Raw genomic sequence first — 14485 nt, forward strand, 5'->3', positions numbered from 1 at the left:
GAGTGGAGGAGAAATGCTTGCTCACTTTCCCTCTCTCTCTCTCTCTCTCTCTCTCTCTCTCTCTCTCTTTTTTCTCTCTCTCTCCAATGAGGGCATGCCCTATTCCAAATTTTAAAAATAAAAAGCTCATCTCCACCGAAGTCTTACTACCTCATGTCTAACTAAGTTAGTCAATAGATTTTGATGAGCTCTTCCTACTGTACCAATCACTGCATAAGAAATCTGATGAGGGAAATGAGAAACTTACTATAGGTTGGTATAGAAGATTACCTAATGAGGACCTAAATGCTATGAAGGTACAAGATAATCAAAACAACAAAGTTAATCAGGAATAGCATGTCAGTTTCTATATGTAAAGGTGGGTATAATGATTCTAAAGTATATTACTATAAAGTATGCCAGAATCAATCAATGGAGAATACTTTCTAGAAGGGTAAGAGAGCCATTCGACATGGAACTACAAAAGAACTTTACAGATGTTTTAATCCAGTGCCTTCTCTTAGAGACAGGGTGGCTAAAGTCACCCAGAGATGTGAAGTCAACTGCCCAGCATCTAAACTGACTTGAGAATTTGAAGGCAAAAACAAAACAAAACAAAACGCTTGGCCTCCAAATTCCTCCATCCCACATCATGGTTATCAATTTACTGAAGCAAAAACTGTTCTTGGGCTGAGCTCATCCTTCTGAATGTGCTTTGTCATGAATATATTCTTGCCATGAGGTCAGCTTGGGCAGTCAAGAAGGCAACACTGCCTCAAACTCAGCCAAGACTGGGCTGACCACACAGCCTGAAACAGAACCCAAACACCTCCACACGAGATGGCCAGAAATATTTTGACCACTCTCCAAAAGTCTCTAAATAGTTTCTTTGTTTAATTTTTTCATCAAAAACAGATATGAATCAGGTTTTTTTTCTTGGTGTGTGTGTGCCTATGCGTTCCAATTCAAACTACATCACTTCAGAAAAAGAATTCCTAGTTCTGAGAAATAAAAAGGGTAGAATATCTAAGTTCTGTTCTAATACTGCATCTCTCAATATATATTTCTTTTTTCAGGTTTTTGCCACAGGGCACGTGTGCTCGCCAGAGAAAGAGAGAAAGTGAGAAATAACCCTCTGGGGGGATGGGTTGGCCACACTACCATCCCTTCACCTCCATTTCCCTCTCAGGATTTTGGGCATGCAGGGACATGGGTCCAGCATGATTTTCAAGTTGCTGGGTCCAGGATTCAAACCGTGATCAGCCATGTGGAAATCCAGTGCCTTAAGCACACCATGCCATCTACTGGCCCCAGTACAGCATCTCACAGCATTAACTGTCTATAGCTGATAATCTAACTCTAAATGCTGTCAGCATTGTTTAAAAGCACAGGAAGTGATGTGATAAATAAATGCATCATTGTCTAATAAGCAGACAATATGCATACTATGGACTACAACGTGTCAAAGAAAAAAGCAAAATGCAGAATATTTTATATTCATATGGTGTTTCCATTAATAAAATGCTTCTACATATCTAATCCTCACAGGAACTGTGCCAAGTAGCCAGAGATAACTTCCATCCTTTAACAAAGGAAGTGCACCCATTAGGTACATGCACCCAGTAGGTATTTATCAAAGACATCACTTAATTCACAGCATAACAAAACAGTGTCACGGTATGAGATGCTAATTAATAAGGGGCCAGCCAGGTGGTGGCAGAGTGGGAACACAATTGGACTCCCATGGAAAAGATCCTGAGTTCGCATCTCAGGACCTCCCTGAGTATTACGGGAATGCACACATTTGCCCGTAATCCAGACCAGCTAAGACCAGAAGACCCTGTTTGGGGGGGGAGGGGGTTGCCTATATTGCTGTGCTTCTCTCTCATGAAGAAAATAAAACCAATAAAAAAATACAAAAAGACCTTCTCAAAACAACACAATGCAATTATTCCCAGACATCTTCAATAACAAATAGAAACTAGCCTGTGTTCCTTGAATCTTTTTTTTTTTTTTTTAAAGAAATAATAGCACACATGGGCCAGCAGGTGGTGTGGTCACTGGACTCCCACATGGCTGACCATGGTTCAAGTACTGGACCTGGTGGCTTGCTTTTCACTTTCCCTCTCCCTCTCTCTGGTGAATTAAAACTAAGTAATAATAACGGATAAAATTGAATAATTCATTTTTAAAAAGGCATATTGTTTAAAAGAAAAGAAAGAAAAGCACATAACTCTCTCATCTTTTTATGTTTTTTAAGAGAGATTTTTGTTATAGGGCACGTGTGCTCACCGGAGAGATAGAGACAGAAAGTGAGAAATCACGCCCCAGGGGGGATGGCCACACCACAATCCCTTCTCCTCCATTCTCCTCTCAGGATTTTGGGCACACACATACATGTGCCTGGCATGAAGTTCAAACCATGTTCGGCCAGGTGGAAGTCAGCACCTTAACCATTACACCACTTAATGGCCCCACAACTCTCTCATGCTAAGCTGTTTTCAACTTAATTAGCTTGTTAACTCTACTTTCCATGTTACGTTAGTTAAATCCACATATATGAGGAAGACAGAAACCTTGTAGTAGTTATTAACCCTATGTTAGAGTCATATAGTTCATTTTACAATTAATTTATGCGCAGGTCTTGACAAAGGCAATTCTGGAGCACTCCTCACAACCTACGTTGTCTCAAGGTTCATGTGCATTCCAAAGCTGTCTCTTTTTTCCTAATACATTCGTAATTTATAAATGTCAATGAATACCAACATTTGCCTTTTTTTCTGTTCTACAATCTGACCCTTTCCATCTTTAAGCAACATATTATCTCTTGTTTTAATACATTGAAAATCCAAATTTTAAATTTTTCCTAAGAGTTACTCTGAATTTAAATTTCTTATCGAATGGTCCTAAGAACTACACCTCCAGGCCAGCAGGTGGCATGGAGGTTAAGGCATCTGGTGCTCACATGGCTAATTGCATGGTTCGAGTCCCAGACAAGGTAGTTAGAAACTCATGCTGGGTTCATGTGAATGTGTGCCCCAAATCCCATGAGGAGAATAGAGGAGAAAGGAATGTGGTGTAGCCATCCTCCCAAGGAGTGCCTTCTCAGTGTGTGTGTGTGTGTGTGTGTCTCCGGTAAGCAGATACGCTTTATAGAAAAAAAAAAAAAAGCACAAAACTTTCTTTAAACATTTCCTCTTGTGACCTAGCAAACTGCTCACAGAAAGCTTCATATAAACCACAAAAGTTTTAGTCTACTCACTAAATTAATCATTTAGTCTTACAAGTCTTCCTGTAAACTTTAAAGTTTTCCACTTCAAAACTATTCAACTTGTTGGAAATAATATAAGAATATCATTCTTCTATATTACTAAGATGAATGACAATATTCAAAGACTAAAAAGGAAAGCTGATCCCAGAAACCCAAGACTGTTCTATACTCTAGGCTATGTAAATTAAAACAATTTGTTAACCTAATAGCTAACAATTAAGAATAGTTCCCCAAATTTAAGATAATATTGTGAAATATTATTATAGTTTGTGGCAGAAAATTAGCATCAAAGCTTATTACCTTTAAATAGTACACCAGAAGTTCATTCAGAGCAGGGTCAGCATTCAGATTAACAAGGAAACATTTGTCATCCCCAACTTTGATTCCAGAAGACTGAAGAGATATCCCAAGACTCTCAAGTTGTTTCTGTCTCTCCTGTAATGTAGTAGAGAAGCATTAATTCACAACTATAGAGGCAGTGAGACATAACAGAACTTACAATCTTTGAGTAATTATTCATATTTTTATAATTCAAGTATGCTGTATTAGAGTATAGCATTATAGACAACCGTATTTTTCTCTCCTTTCCAAACTACATAGAAATGTTTTATTTTGGGCCAGCCCATGGGGCAGTGGTTAAGGAGGCTGGATCCCACATGGCTGACCACACAGTTAAAAGTCCTGGTCCTAGAGGCTTTGTGGGGAAAGTTTTTATTTTGTTACTTAAATTCTTTTGAAAAAAAAAATCAAGTATATTATAAACAGCAACCAAGTTTTCAATTTTTGTTCTTGAAAATATTTGACATCTTGAATTCATCTTAGTTAATTCTGTATATATGTGAAAAAAGGAAAGATCTGAATACACTCTCCCATTGAACACCCTTCAGCAACTTCTCAGCTGGGACAAAGGCCAAACTCCCTCAATAAAGTTCGTCAGGCCTTCAACCTGGCCCACGTCCTCTGCACTCTCCTTGTCACTCTGACTTGCAAACCCTACAGTGCAGTTCTATGCGACATCTTCAAGGCCCCTGAAAGTGCTAAGAACGCTCCCTTTGTTTTCTTTCACTGAAGGGACTTTATATCCCTTCGGTCTACTGCAGCAGACTTGTCCTCATACTAGCTAACTGTTCACTGGAGCATCTCTCGCAGCCCTGACTATGAAGTGGGTGGGCATGGGTACTATCCTCTCCACCGTGTTATGCCCCCAGCACCAACAACATACAGGATACACAGTGAACACTCAAGATAGTCATGCTGTGAATTTATAAAAAAAGAAAAAAATCCTCACACATGCACTGAAGCACTATTTTCATAAGAATATGTATGAACCTGCTCCTTCAGTACCTGCCTGCCTCAGAATCTGTGCAACATACAAATGTATGTGCAGAGGAGGGCACACAGGGTGGGGTGTCCTTGGCTTTGGGTAAATACCAAGGAGTGATGAGTCACAGTCACCTAAGACCTTTGATAAGGGGGGGAGGACAAAAAAAAAAAAAAAAAAAAAAACCAGTTAAGCCACAAAGTTAATATACACCCTCATTAAAATAAAGCTTCAGAATTTTGTTCTTTCTAGGCATACCATCCTAATTTATGTGGTCACTGCAACTCAGTCAATACATCCCACTGAGAAGTACACTTACAAAAATGGAAAGTGATTTTTATACATGGAAAGGTCCTGGGTCTTTGAATCAAATGTCTCATCTAACAAAATGAACTCCAGAGTTCTTTCCATTTTTAGTAGTTTTATACTAGACACTAGTGTTTTCAACACTGAATTCCAAGAAATTATATTTGATAAATAACCATGTTCCTAAAATGAGGAAAGTAATTCTAATATACCTTTCTCTAAGTTATCCCTGGCAGGAAACAACTTTTCTATGCTACTTTCTATGCATTTTTCTGACTTCAGGGTTTTTATTCAATTTATTTATTATCATCATAATCTTGTTTATATTACATTGAATTGCATATAACTTTACAGTGTATTACATTGCTTTTTTAAAAGGGAATGCCATGCATGTCCTGACTTAGTTTTTAAAGGTTAAAAACATCGTAAAATTTTTGTCTACACCAAAAAAGGCATAATGGTGGAAAACCGTCAACTTGTTATTATATTTATCACTGAAAGCTTTAACGTTTTTACTCATCTATAAAACTACAAATATTTGCACCATCTAGGAATCAGCTCATAAAATAAAAAAGCATTGTATGATAACATACAGTTGTGTTTTCTGATATAGAATATTGCTTCTGATACAAAGGGTTCACTAACTTTTTCCATAAAATGTCAGATAGTAAGTATTTCAGCCCTTATGGGCCATATGGTCTCTACCGTGACTATTCAACTCTGCTGTCAAAGCCATACATGCATAAACAAATGAGCATAATGATTTTCCAGTAAGACTTCCTTTACAGAAACAAGTGGCAGACCAGAGGCACTGTCTGCAACCACTGATATCAGAGTTTTAATTTCACTTAACTGTGCATTTCTAAATGAAAACATAAAATAAAATTAAAGGTAATTTGGTGTGGTGGATATAACACTGGAGTTAGAAAATAATCCTCTTCAATTTTGTTTATCCAAAAACATCAGTGAGCCAACATCTAAAATATTATAAGACACGGCCTTTTCTCTTGAGCACCTTACAAACTCATTAGGAAACCAAACAAGACAAATGATTAAACAACGGTAACAACTGCATAACTTCAGGGTCAAAGGGTGCAGGTAAGTTGCATGGCAATTCCATGGCAGGGGCGATCTTATGCAGGATCAATGCCACAGAGCACAAAGGACATACAGAGAGCCTGGATGACTTGCAAAATGACTGAGAATTCCTCCAAAAAAGAAATCCATTGGGACCAGCCAGGTGGTGTGGTGGTTAAGGTGGCTGGATCCCACCTTGTCAACTGTGTAGTTCGAGTTCTAGACCCAACAACTTGAAAAACACAATATGTCCAAAATCCCAAGAGGAGAATGGAAGAGAAGGGACTACTGTGTGGCCACCCCCCTCCCAGGGAGCACTTCCTCACTTTCTCTGACTCTCTGTGGTGTATGTGTGTATGCAACCTATAGCAAATTTTAAAGAGAAAAGCACAAATCCATTGAACTCAGTTTATATAGAATTTCCCAAACTGAGATCTGACCATGGACTATTTTTTTCCTCAGAAGACACATTAATATTCATGGCTACAGTGTTAGAAATAAATTCTGGAAAATTCCAGTCCAGATTAGGAAGAGGTAAAAGATCACCAGACCAGGTTTTTCCATGAGAAAGGTGAAAAAGACCAAGAGCACAACAGCCTGGGGGCTCCAGAAGGTAAGGCCTTGAAGAGGTGTTGGGTAAAATGGGGCAAAGCCCTAATCTTGAGTTTAACTATCTTATTTCTGTATATATGAGTAAATGTGAATGCTTTTTACTCCGCTGTGATCTTTCTAAAAAGTAAAGATTTCAATAAACTCTCCCACTTGACATCTTCAGCAACTCTCCAGCTGGGCTGAAGTCCAAACTCCCTCAGTAAGGTTCATCAGGCTTCAACCTGGCCCCGAGAGGAGAGGAGGACTAATGCCAAAGGTACACTTCTGGAGGCCCGTGACCTTCCTCCGACCTAGCCTGCTCTGAGCTCAACAGCACTTCAAAATCAGTATTTTGCTTTTAGAGTAGCTCAAAAAGGAGCACATAAAGTAGCTCCAAAGTGGACGACTCTGATGATGACTTATAATTTATGAAAAAGAGTTCATGCTATGAGAGATCAATTACACCCTCACTTATGGTCTCATTCTATTTATTTATTAAAGAATTACTTGTTATTTACAAATCAAACTAAATTCTAGCCTGTAATAAAAAATCAAACTAAATTCTAGCCTGTAATAACATAAACATAAGGCTAAATAACAGCAGTACCATCCTACAACATGTGATATGTAAATTGATGTGGACAGCACATTTAAAGATGCGATCTACTGGGTAACAAAGGATGAAACAAGCGCTATTTATTCTCTAATACAAGGAACACCTAAAAACATTCAGGTATTTTTAACTTAGAAAAGGAAGGGATGGGCCAGCAGGTAGCATAGAAGTTAAGGCAATGGATCCCACAGTGCTGGCTACATGATTTGAGTCCCAGTCCCAGTTTGGAAACCAAACCGTGACTATTCAACTCTGCTGTCAAAGCCATACATGCATAAACAAATGAGCATAATGATTTTCCAGTAAGACTTCCTTTACAGAAACAAGTGGCAGACCAGAGGCACTGTCTGCAACCACTGATATCAGAGTTTTAATTTCACTTAACTGTGCATTTCTAAATGAAAACATAAAATAAAATTAAAGGTAATTTGGTGTGGTGGATATAACACTGGAGTTAGAAAATAATCCTCTTCAATTTTGTTTATCCAAAAACATCAGTGAGCCAACATCTAAAATATTATAAGACACGGCCTTTTCTCTTGAGCACCTTACAAACTCATTAGGAAACCAAACAAGACAAATGATTAAACAACGGTAACAACTGCATAACTTCAGGGTCAAAGGGTGCAGGTAAGTTGCATGGCAATTCCATGGCAGGGGCGATCTTATGCAGGATCAATGCCACAGAGCACAAAGGACATACAGAGAGCCTGGATGACTTGCAAAATGACTGAGAATTCCTCCAAAAAAGAAATCCATTGGGACCAGCCAGGTGGTGTGGTGGTTAAGGTGGCTGGATCCCACCTTGTCAACTGTGTAGTTCGAGTTCTAGACCCAACAACTTGAAAAACACAATATGTCCAAAATCCCAAGAGGAGAATGGAAGAGAAGGGACTACTGTGTGGCCACCCCCCTCCCAGGGAGCACTTCCTCACTTTCTCTGACTCTCTGTGGTGTATGTGTGTATGCAACCTATAGCAAATTTTAAAGAGAAAAGCACAAATCCATTGAACTCAGTTTATATAGAATTTCCCAAACTGAGATCTGACCATGGACTATTTTTTTCCTCAGAAGACACATTAATATTCATGGCTACAGTGTTAGAAATAAATTCTGGAAAATTCCAGTCCAGATTAGGAAGAGGTAAAAGATCACCAGACCAGGTTTTTCCATGAGAAAGGTGAAAAAGACCAAGAGCACAACAGCCTGGGGGCTCCAGAAGGTAAGGCCTTGAAGAGGTGTTGGGTAAAATGGGGCAAAGCCCTAATCTTGAGTTTAACTATCTTATTTCTGTATATATGAGTAAATGTGAATGCTTTTTACTCCGCTGTGATCTTTCTAAAAAGTAAAGATTTCAATAAACTCTCCCACTTGACATCTTCAGCAACTCTCCAGCTGGGCTGAAGTCCAAACTCCCTCAGTAAGGTTCATCAGGCTTCAACCTGGCCCCGAGAGGAGAGGAGGACTAATGCCAAAGGTACACTTCTGGAGGCCCGTGACCTTCCTCCGACCTAGCCTGCTCTGAGCTCAACAGCACTTCAAAATCAGTATTTTGCTTTTAGAGTAGCTCAAAAAGGAGCACATAAAGTAGCTCCAAAGTGGACGACTCTGATGATGACTTATAATTTATGAAAAAGAGTTCATGCTATGAGAGATCAATTACACCCTCACTTATGGTCTCATTCTATTTATTTATTAAAGAATTACTTGTTATTTACAAATCAAACTAAATTCTAGCCTGTAATAAAAAATCAAACTAAATTCTAGCCTGTAATAACATAAACATAAGGCTAAATAACAGCAGTACCATCCTACAACATGTGATATGTAAATTGATGTGGACAGCACATTTAAAGATGCGATCTACTGGGTAACAAAGGATGAAACAAGCGCTATTTATTCTCTAATACAAGGAACACCTAAAAACATTCAGGTATTTTTAACTTAGAAAAGGAAGGGATGGGCCAGCAGGTAGCATAGAAGTTAAGGCAATGGATCCCACAGTGCTGGCTACATGATTTGAGTCCCAGTCCCAGTTTGGAAACCATACTGGGCACATGTGCGTGCATGTGCAAAATCCCAAAAGGAGACTGAAGGACAGGGGACTGCAATGTGGCTGTCCCCTTTGGGCAGTGATTTCTCACCTCTCTCTCTCTTTCTGATTAGCACACACACACCTTAAAATTAAAATAAATAAATAAATAAAAAGATAAAGAAAAAGAAAGCCAATGAAGTGACTTAAAGTAACTGAACAATCATATTAGGTAATAACAGTCCTGTCGAGTAGGGCTAGTGACAGGAATAGGTAAAAGATGGTAGTTAAAAAGTGCTTAGCACAGGACTGGATACTCGGCGTACCCAATAAAGGTGGGCTATTACTGCTATCATCAGTTACTGCACACAGATGGGACACTTAGTCCCTCAGCTATAGACGAGCAAACTAGGGCCAACGAGTGGAAATGAAAGACTAAGTGATCTCAATGACAGAGCTATTACAGTAATTGTCCAATCGTGACAAGGCTGCTGGACGGGGTTCTGAGCTCCACGCTATCACACATGTCTAAAACAGAGGCTGATAACCATGTAAGAGGAAAGCCGGAGAGTAAGTATTTTAAGTAGATAATTAGACTTTTGGGCATTTTTCTCCCAATGCTTTACTTGAATAAATCTTCCTAGGCTAATACTAATGTTCCCACCCTAAGATTTCACAAAACTAACTACAGTAAGTTTTCTAATGAGAGAGTGTCCCTTGGACTTAGGTATTTCATATTACTTTTACTGAGTTGTCACATGAAAGTAAGAAGCTCATTTCCTACTAGTAATTATATAATCTTAGTAAGTTCCTAAGGTTTCCAAAGTATTGAGCCATGACACATTTTTATAAAGAAAAACAGAAAAATATACCATGACTTTCCAGACAACCCAATAGTGAATACAATATAGGGTTCAGAGTTTAAAAAAAAAAAATCATGTTTACTAACACTGAAGAATTATTTTTTACATAATAATCTATTTCAATTATGCTTTCTTTATCCTTCAAATTAATGTTATAAAGATTCTCTTGGATCTAGATGCCTATTAGTGATGCTAACAGATTTGCCAGCAACAAAACCAAGACTCGTAACAGCCCAAACTGCCATCTGTGTCCCACGATGCAAACTGCCACGAGGTTTCACTCTTAATCAGGAAACACGAACCTGTGCGATCTCCTCGGTTTTCCTTAACTTCTCTTCCCAGGTCACGGTCATTTCCTGGATTAGCTTCTCAGATTCTTCCAGCCTGTCTTTGAGCTCTGGAGATTTCATTGCCTGCAAGCAAAATGTTTACTTCATGAAATGTCTGGACGATGTCCTGGAAAAAGAATTTGCTAACTCTGAAAGGATGAAAGCAACAACCTGGCTCCTCTCAGCTCCACAGTGTGCCGAGTCTGAATCTACCCAAAACATAACAAGGGACCATCGCCGATCCCAGCACCTAGACTGCGTGAGGGCCACGAATTCAAGTTCCCCAAAGCAGCCTAAAAGGGAAGATTTAACCTTTTCCTCTTCCTCCCACCTAGAGTGAAGATCTAATTATGTTTAAAAACATAACATTAGGCTTATTAAAGGCTTAGTCTTTACATTCTAATAGACGATCATCTAGGCTCAGACGTGAGTCATTCTAGTCTTTATTGATGACGTGAGGAATTTATTCAAATACAGACTGTGTACATACTGCAAACTGGATGACATTATTAATACCAGGGAAATAAAACCAATTTCCAAGGAGTCTTAATGAACTGTAAAATTATCCCTATAAAAACAGGATGACATTCAACAGGCAAAAACATAACCAGGAGAACTGTCTTAACTCTGTATTTGACTGCTTTACTACCAGGAAACAGGTGCTGAGAAAAAAAAGGGCTATGGTATCTGCCCTGAGAAAGGTCTCCTAAGGTTGGGTAACTGTGGAAAAAGAAATGATAACTCAGGTAGGAATCCTGAATCTGGTATTTCCCCCACTTCTGAGCACTTGTAGGTTAGAACTGTGTAGGTTTTAATGAAACAAACACCATCAACTAGAGAATATAAAGGAGACAACTGAAAAGAGTACCACTACACGTTTGCTTCCGTTGTAAAATATTGAGTTGTCAGATAAGTCATGACGTATTTTTCTATCTTTACCTATGCAAAGATGCATCATGACTTTTTTGATGACCCAATAGGTTTTATCACCTTAGAAACATAATGAACCCATAACAAGGAAAAGCTAGATTGTTAGATGGGAGAGAGCCAGCAGGTGGCATGGTGGTTGAGGTGCTAGATTCCCATGTGGAAAAGAGAAAAAAAAACTGTGGAAGACCTCAAGATTTTCACTGTAACTTCTACCAGTTAGCAAATGAAAGACACAACACGAATCTGCGTGATTCCTCTTCTAATTGGTCAAGGTGCAGTCTTCAGCACTTTCTGCACTAGAATTAAATTACATACACTCCGCTCCCTCTGTCTCTCCCTATTCTATTATACCCTTTCTCTCTTAACTTCTGCCTGGACAGAAATGGAAAGAAAAATTTTCTTAATTCCCTTTATTCTCTCCCCCTATTTGACCCTTTAAGGCCTGTAAAAAGTCACTAAATCTCAAATATGACAATTTTACTTATTATTCGCCTCAAATTTCTCTTCCTGAAGGAAATTCAAACATTCTGAGTACTCCTCACATAAGCCAAAGGGGCAGAGACGCCAGCTCCAGCTCAACTAGGTCTTCCCGGTCACTCCCAGCACCGCTCAGCTGTGCCTCATACCTCCGCTTTGGTGAGCTGCTCTCGGAGTTTCTCAACCTCTTCCCGGAGATCCCGGATGATCCGAGCGTTAGGATCCTCATTTACCACAGCGTGGTTAACGATGTGCTTGGCTCGATCAGCGTAACGCAGAGTTGAGAGGGTCTCATCATAGTTATCAGCTGCTGGACTCACAGTAGCCACCATCGCTGTCTTGCTGTTACCCCCAAGGCTATCCTACAGAAGGAAATAAAGACGGTGTAGAGATTTAAGGTTGGAAGAAGATCAACTGGTGGTGTGGTGGTTGAGGCACTAGATCCCATATTGCCAACAGTATGGTTCAAATCTGATTTGGGCACATTGTGTGTGCATGACCAGAATTCTGAGGGGAGAATGAAGAAGGGATTAAGATGTGGCCACCCTTCCTGTGTGTGCGTGAGGGGGTGATTTCTCTCTGTCTGTCTCATTTCTACATGCACACATGCACTACAGCAAAAAACTTTTTTATAAAGTTGGAAGAAGACATCATATGAGAAAGTTGAAGTCCAAAATGATGAAAGACCTCTAAAGTCAAACACACATTTAAGGACAAAGCTTGGGCTACAATGCAGGTATACCTACTCAAGTCCTGTGCGGTTTCTTTTCTGCAAAGCCACTTTTATTTTTAAAAAGAAGGAGGGGGGCACTGGTTTTGATGAAGGACAGAGAAATACAATGAAGCCCACATTTATTTCAATTTAATAAAAACTAATTCTAAGTCAATGTTTTCTATTTAATAAGCAACTTGACACAGTAAGTGAGCCAGACATTCAGAATAAAATGGATTGCTTAAATGCCTACAAAACCTTCCCTAGAAGAACTTCAGAGTGATATTACTGAACATCTGATGGAGGCGTGAACACGTATAATCTCCATGAGGCTGTGCACTTGGGACCTCTGCTACTAGCTAACAAGCACCTTGTAAAGTTTTAAAAACATAAGTACAATTCAGCCTTAGGAAACAGAAGGTATGTTGAAGGAACTTCATTTTCTTCCTCCTGATAGCAGGAAAAAAAGAGGTTTCATATTCTACAGAACAGCTTCCAAAGCTACTGAGAAGATACTCATCTTCTAAATTATACCAAAACTGGTAAGTATAGTATGATGAGCTTTAGAACTGGCCCCAATGAATGGAAAATAAAATAAAAACTACTTTCCCTTCAGAACATTAAAAATGGTGATATAAGTCAGATTTACAAAATTAGGTGAACCACCAAGTCTACGCTGCTCAACTTAACAACACAGACGCAGCTATCTGCCATCTACCTATGGAAGGTGGCCTCTAAAATAGTCCCCAGTTATCCTTACCTCCTGGTATGAATACCCTAGGATTAGCCCCTTCCCTGAAGTTGGTCAGGAGGTTTTTTTAAGAGAGAGATATTTTTGTTATAGGGCATGTGGACTCACTGGGAGAGAGACAGAAAGTGAAAACTCACACCCCAAGGGGGATGGCCACACCGTAATCCATTCTCTTCCATTCTCTCAGAATTTTGAGCATGTACACATATGCGTGAGTTTCAAACCGCAGGGTCCAGGACTTGAACCATAGTTGGCTATGTGGGAGTCCAGCACCTTAACCACTATGCCACCTGCTGGTCCCTGGTCAGGACTTATTGGCCTGCCTCTAATCAAGAGAACACAGGAGACGGGAGGGCAAGTCACTTCTGAGATTAAATTAAAGGACAATGGTGGCTTTTGTCTTGGACATTTTCTTCTGCTCTGGAGGAAACCAGATGCCACGAGGTGAGGTAGCCCAAGAAGAGAGCAACAGGACTGAGACAGAAGCAGATTTTCTGAAGCTGCCAACAAGGTCATAAATGAGCGGACACTCCCTCCATACTCCCAAATTATGCCTTGGAACGACTGCAGCCCCAGCTGGCCCTCTGACTGTAGTCATGTGGCTGACCCCAGTAAGAACCACTTATTTAAGCCAAACCAGAATCCTGACCTCTAGAAACTGAGAGAGAATAAATGACTGTTGTTTGCAGCTAGTTGTGGGGGTAGGGGAAGTAATCTGTTACAGAGCAGTAGATAGTCATATATCAATATGCCATCCTAAGCTGTGAATTATCAAAAAAAAAAAAAAAAATTCAACACCCTCTTCCAGTAGTAGAGTACCACTGAATCCTCAAGATCAGAGAAAACCTTGCAATAGGCCAGTAATGGAAAGTTCATTGACTCAAAAGGAAGATAACTCTGTTTTGGATCAGCTTTTACTTTTAAAGGTACAGAGTAAAGTTTTTTCAGTTTCCATTTATCTACAATTTGTTAGAACAATCCTAGATTTACACACTCTGTGTGCATACATGTTACTCAGTTCTCAGCCTTTTGTGAAGATGATTATTAGCAGCCCCATTTTACCAATGAGAAACAAGAGGTTTGTTCCAACAAAGGAGGTATAATACCCTGCCTGAAAATCCAGAACTAGTCACTGGAACAATATTCTAGCCCCATTCTATTCTGCCTTCAAATCCAGTAAGATTTCAACACCTCCCAGGCTACCCACCACATCACTGTGACAGAGAGGTTCAG

At 39.5% G+C, this 14485-nt stretch overlaps 1 protein-coding gene across 1 annotated transcript in view; it reads right to left on the minus strand.

Moving 5' to 3' along the window:
• Positions 1-14485, minus strand: part of KIF13B (kinesin family member 13B) — a 194240-nt gene that overhangs the window by 93179 nt on the left and 86576 nt on the right. The window contains exons 13-15 of the mRNA XM_014592710.2: positions 11939-12151; positions 10356-10466; positions 3551-3685 (exon numbers count right to left, since the gene is read on the minus strand). Coding sequence (XP_014448196.1) covers positions 3551-3685; positions 10356-10466; positions 11939-12151 — 459 coding nt within the window. The remainder of the gene's footprint in view (positions 1-3550; positions 3686-10355; positions 10467-11938; positions 12152-14485) is intronic.

This window comes from Tupaia chinensis, unplaced genomic scaffold, assembly GCF_000334495.1.
Source record: "Tupaia chinensis unplaced genomic scaffold, TupChi_1.0 Scaffold138390_1, whole genome shotgun sequence".
NCBI classification, from domain to species: Eukaryota; Metazoa; Chordata; class Mammalia; order Scandentia; family Tupaiidae; genus Tupaia; species Tupaia belangeri.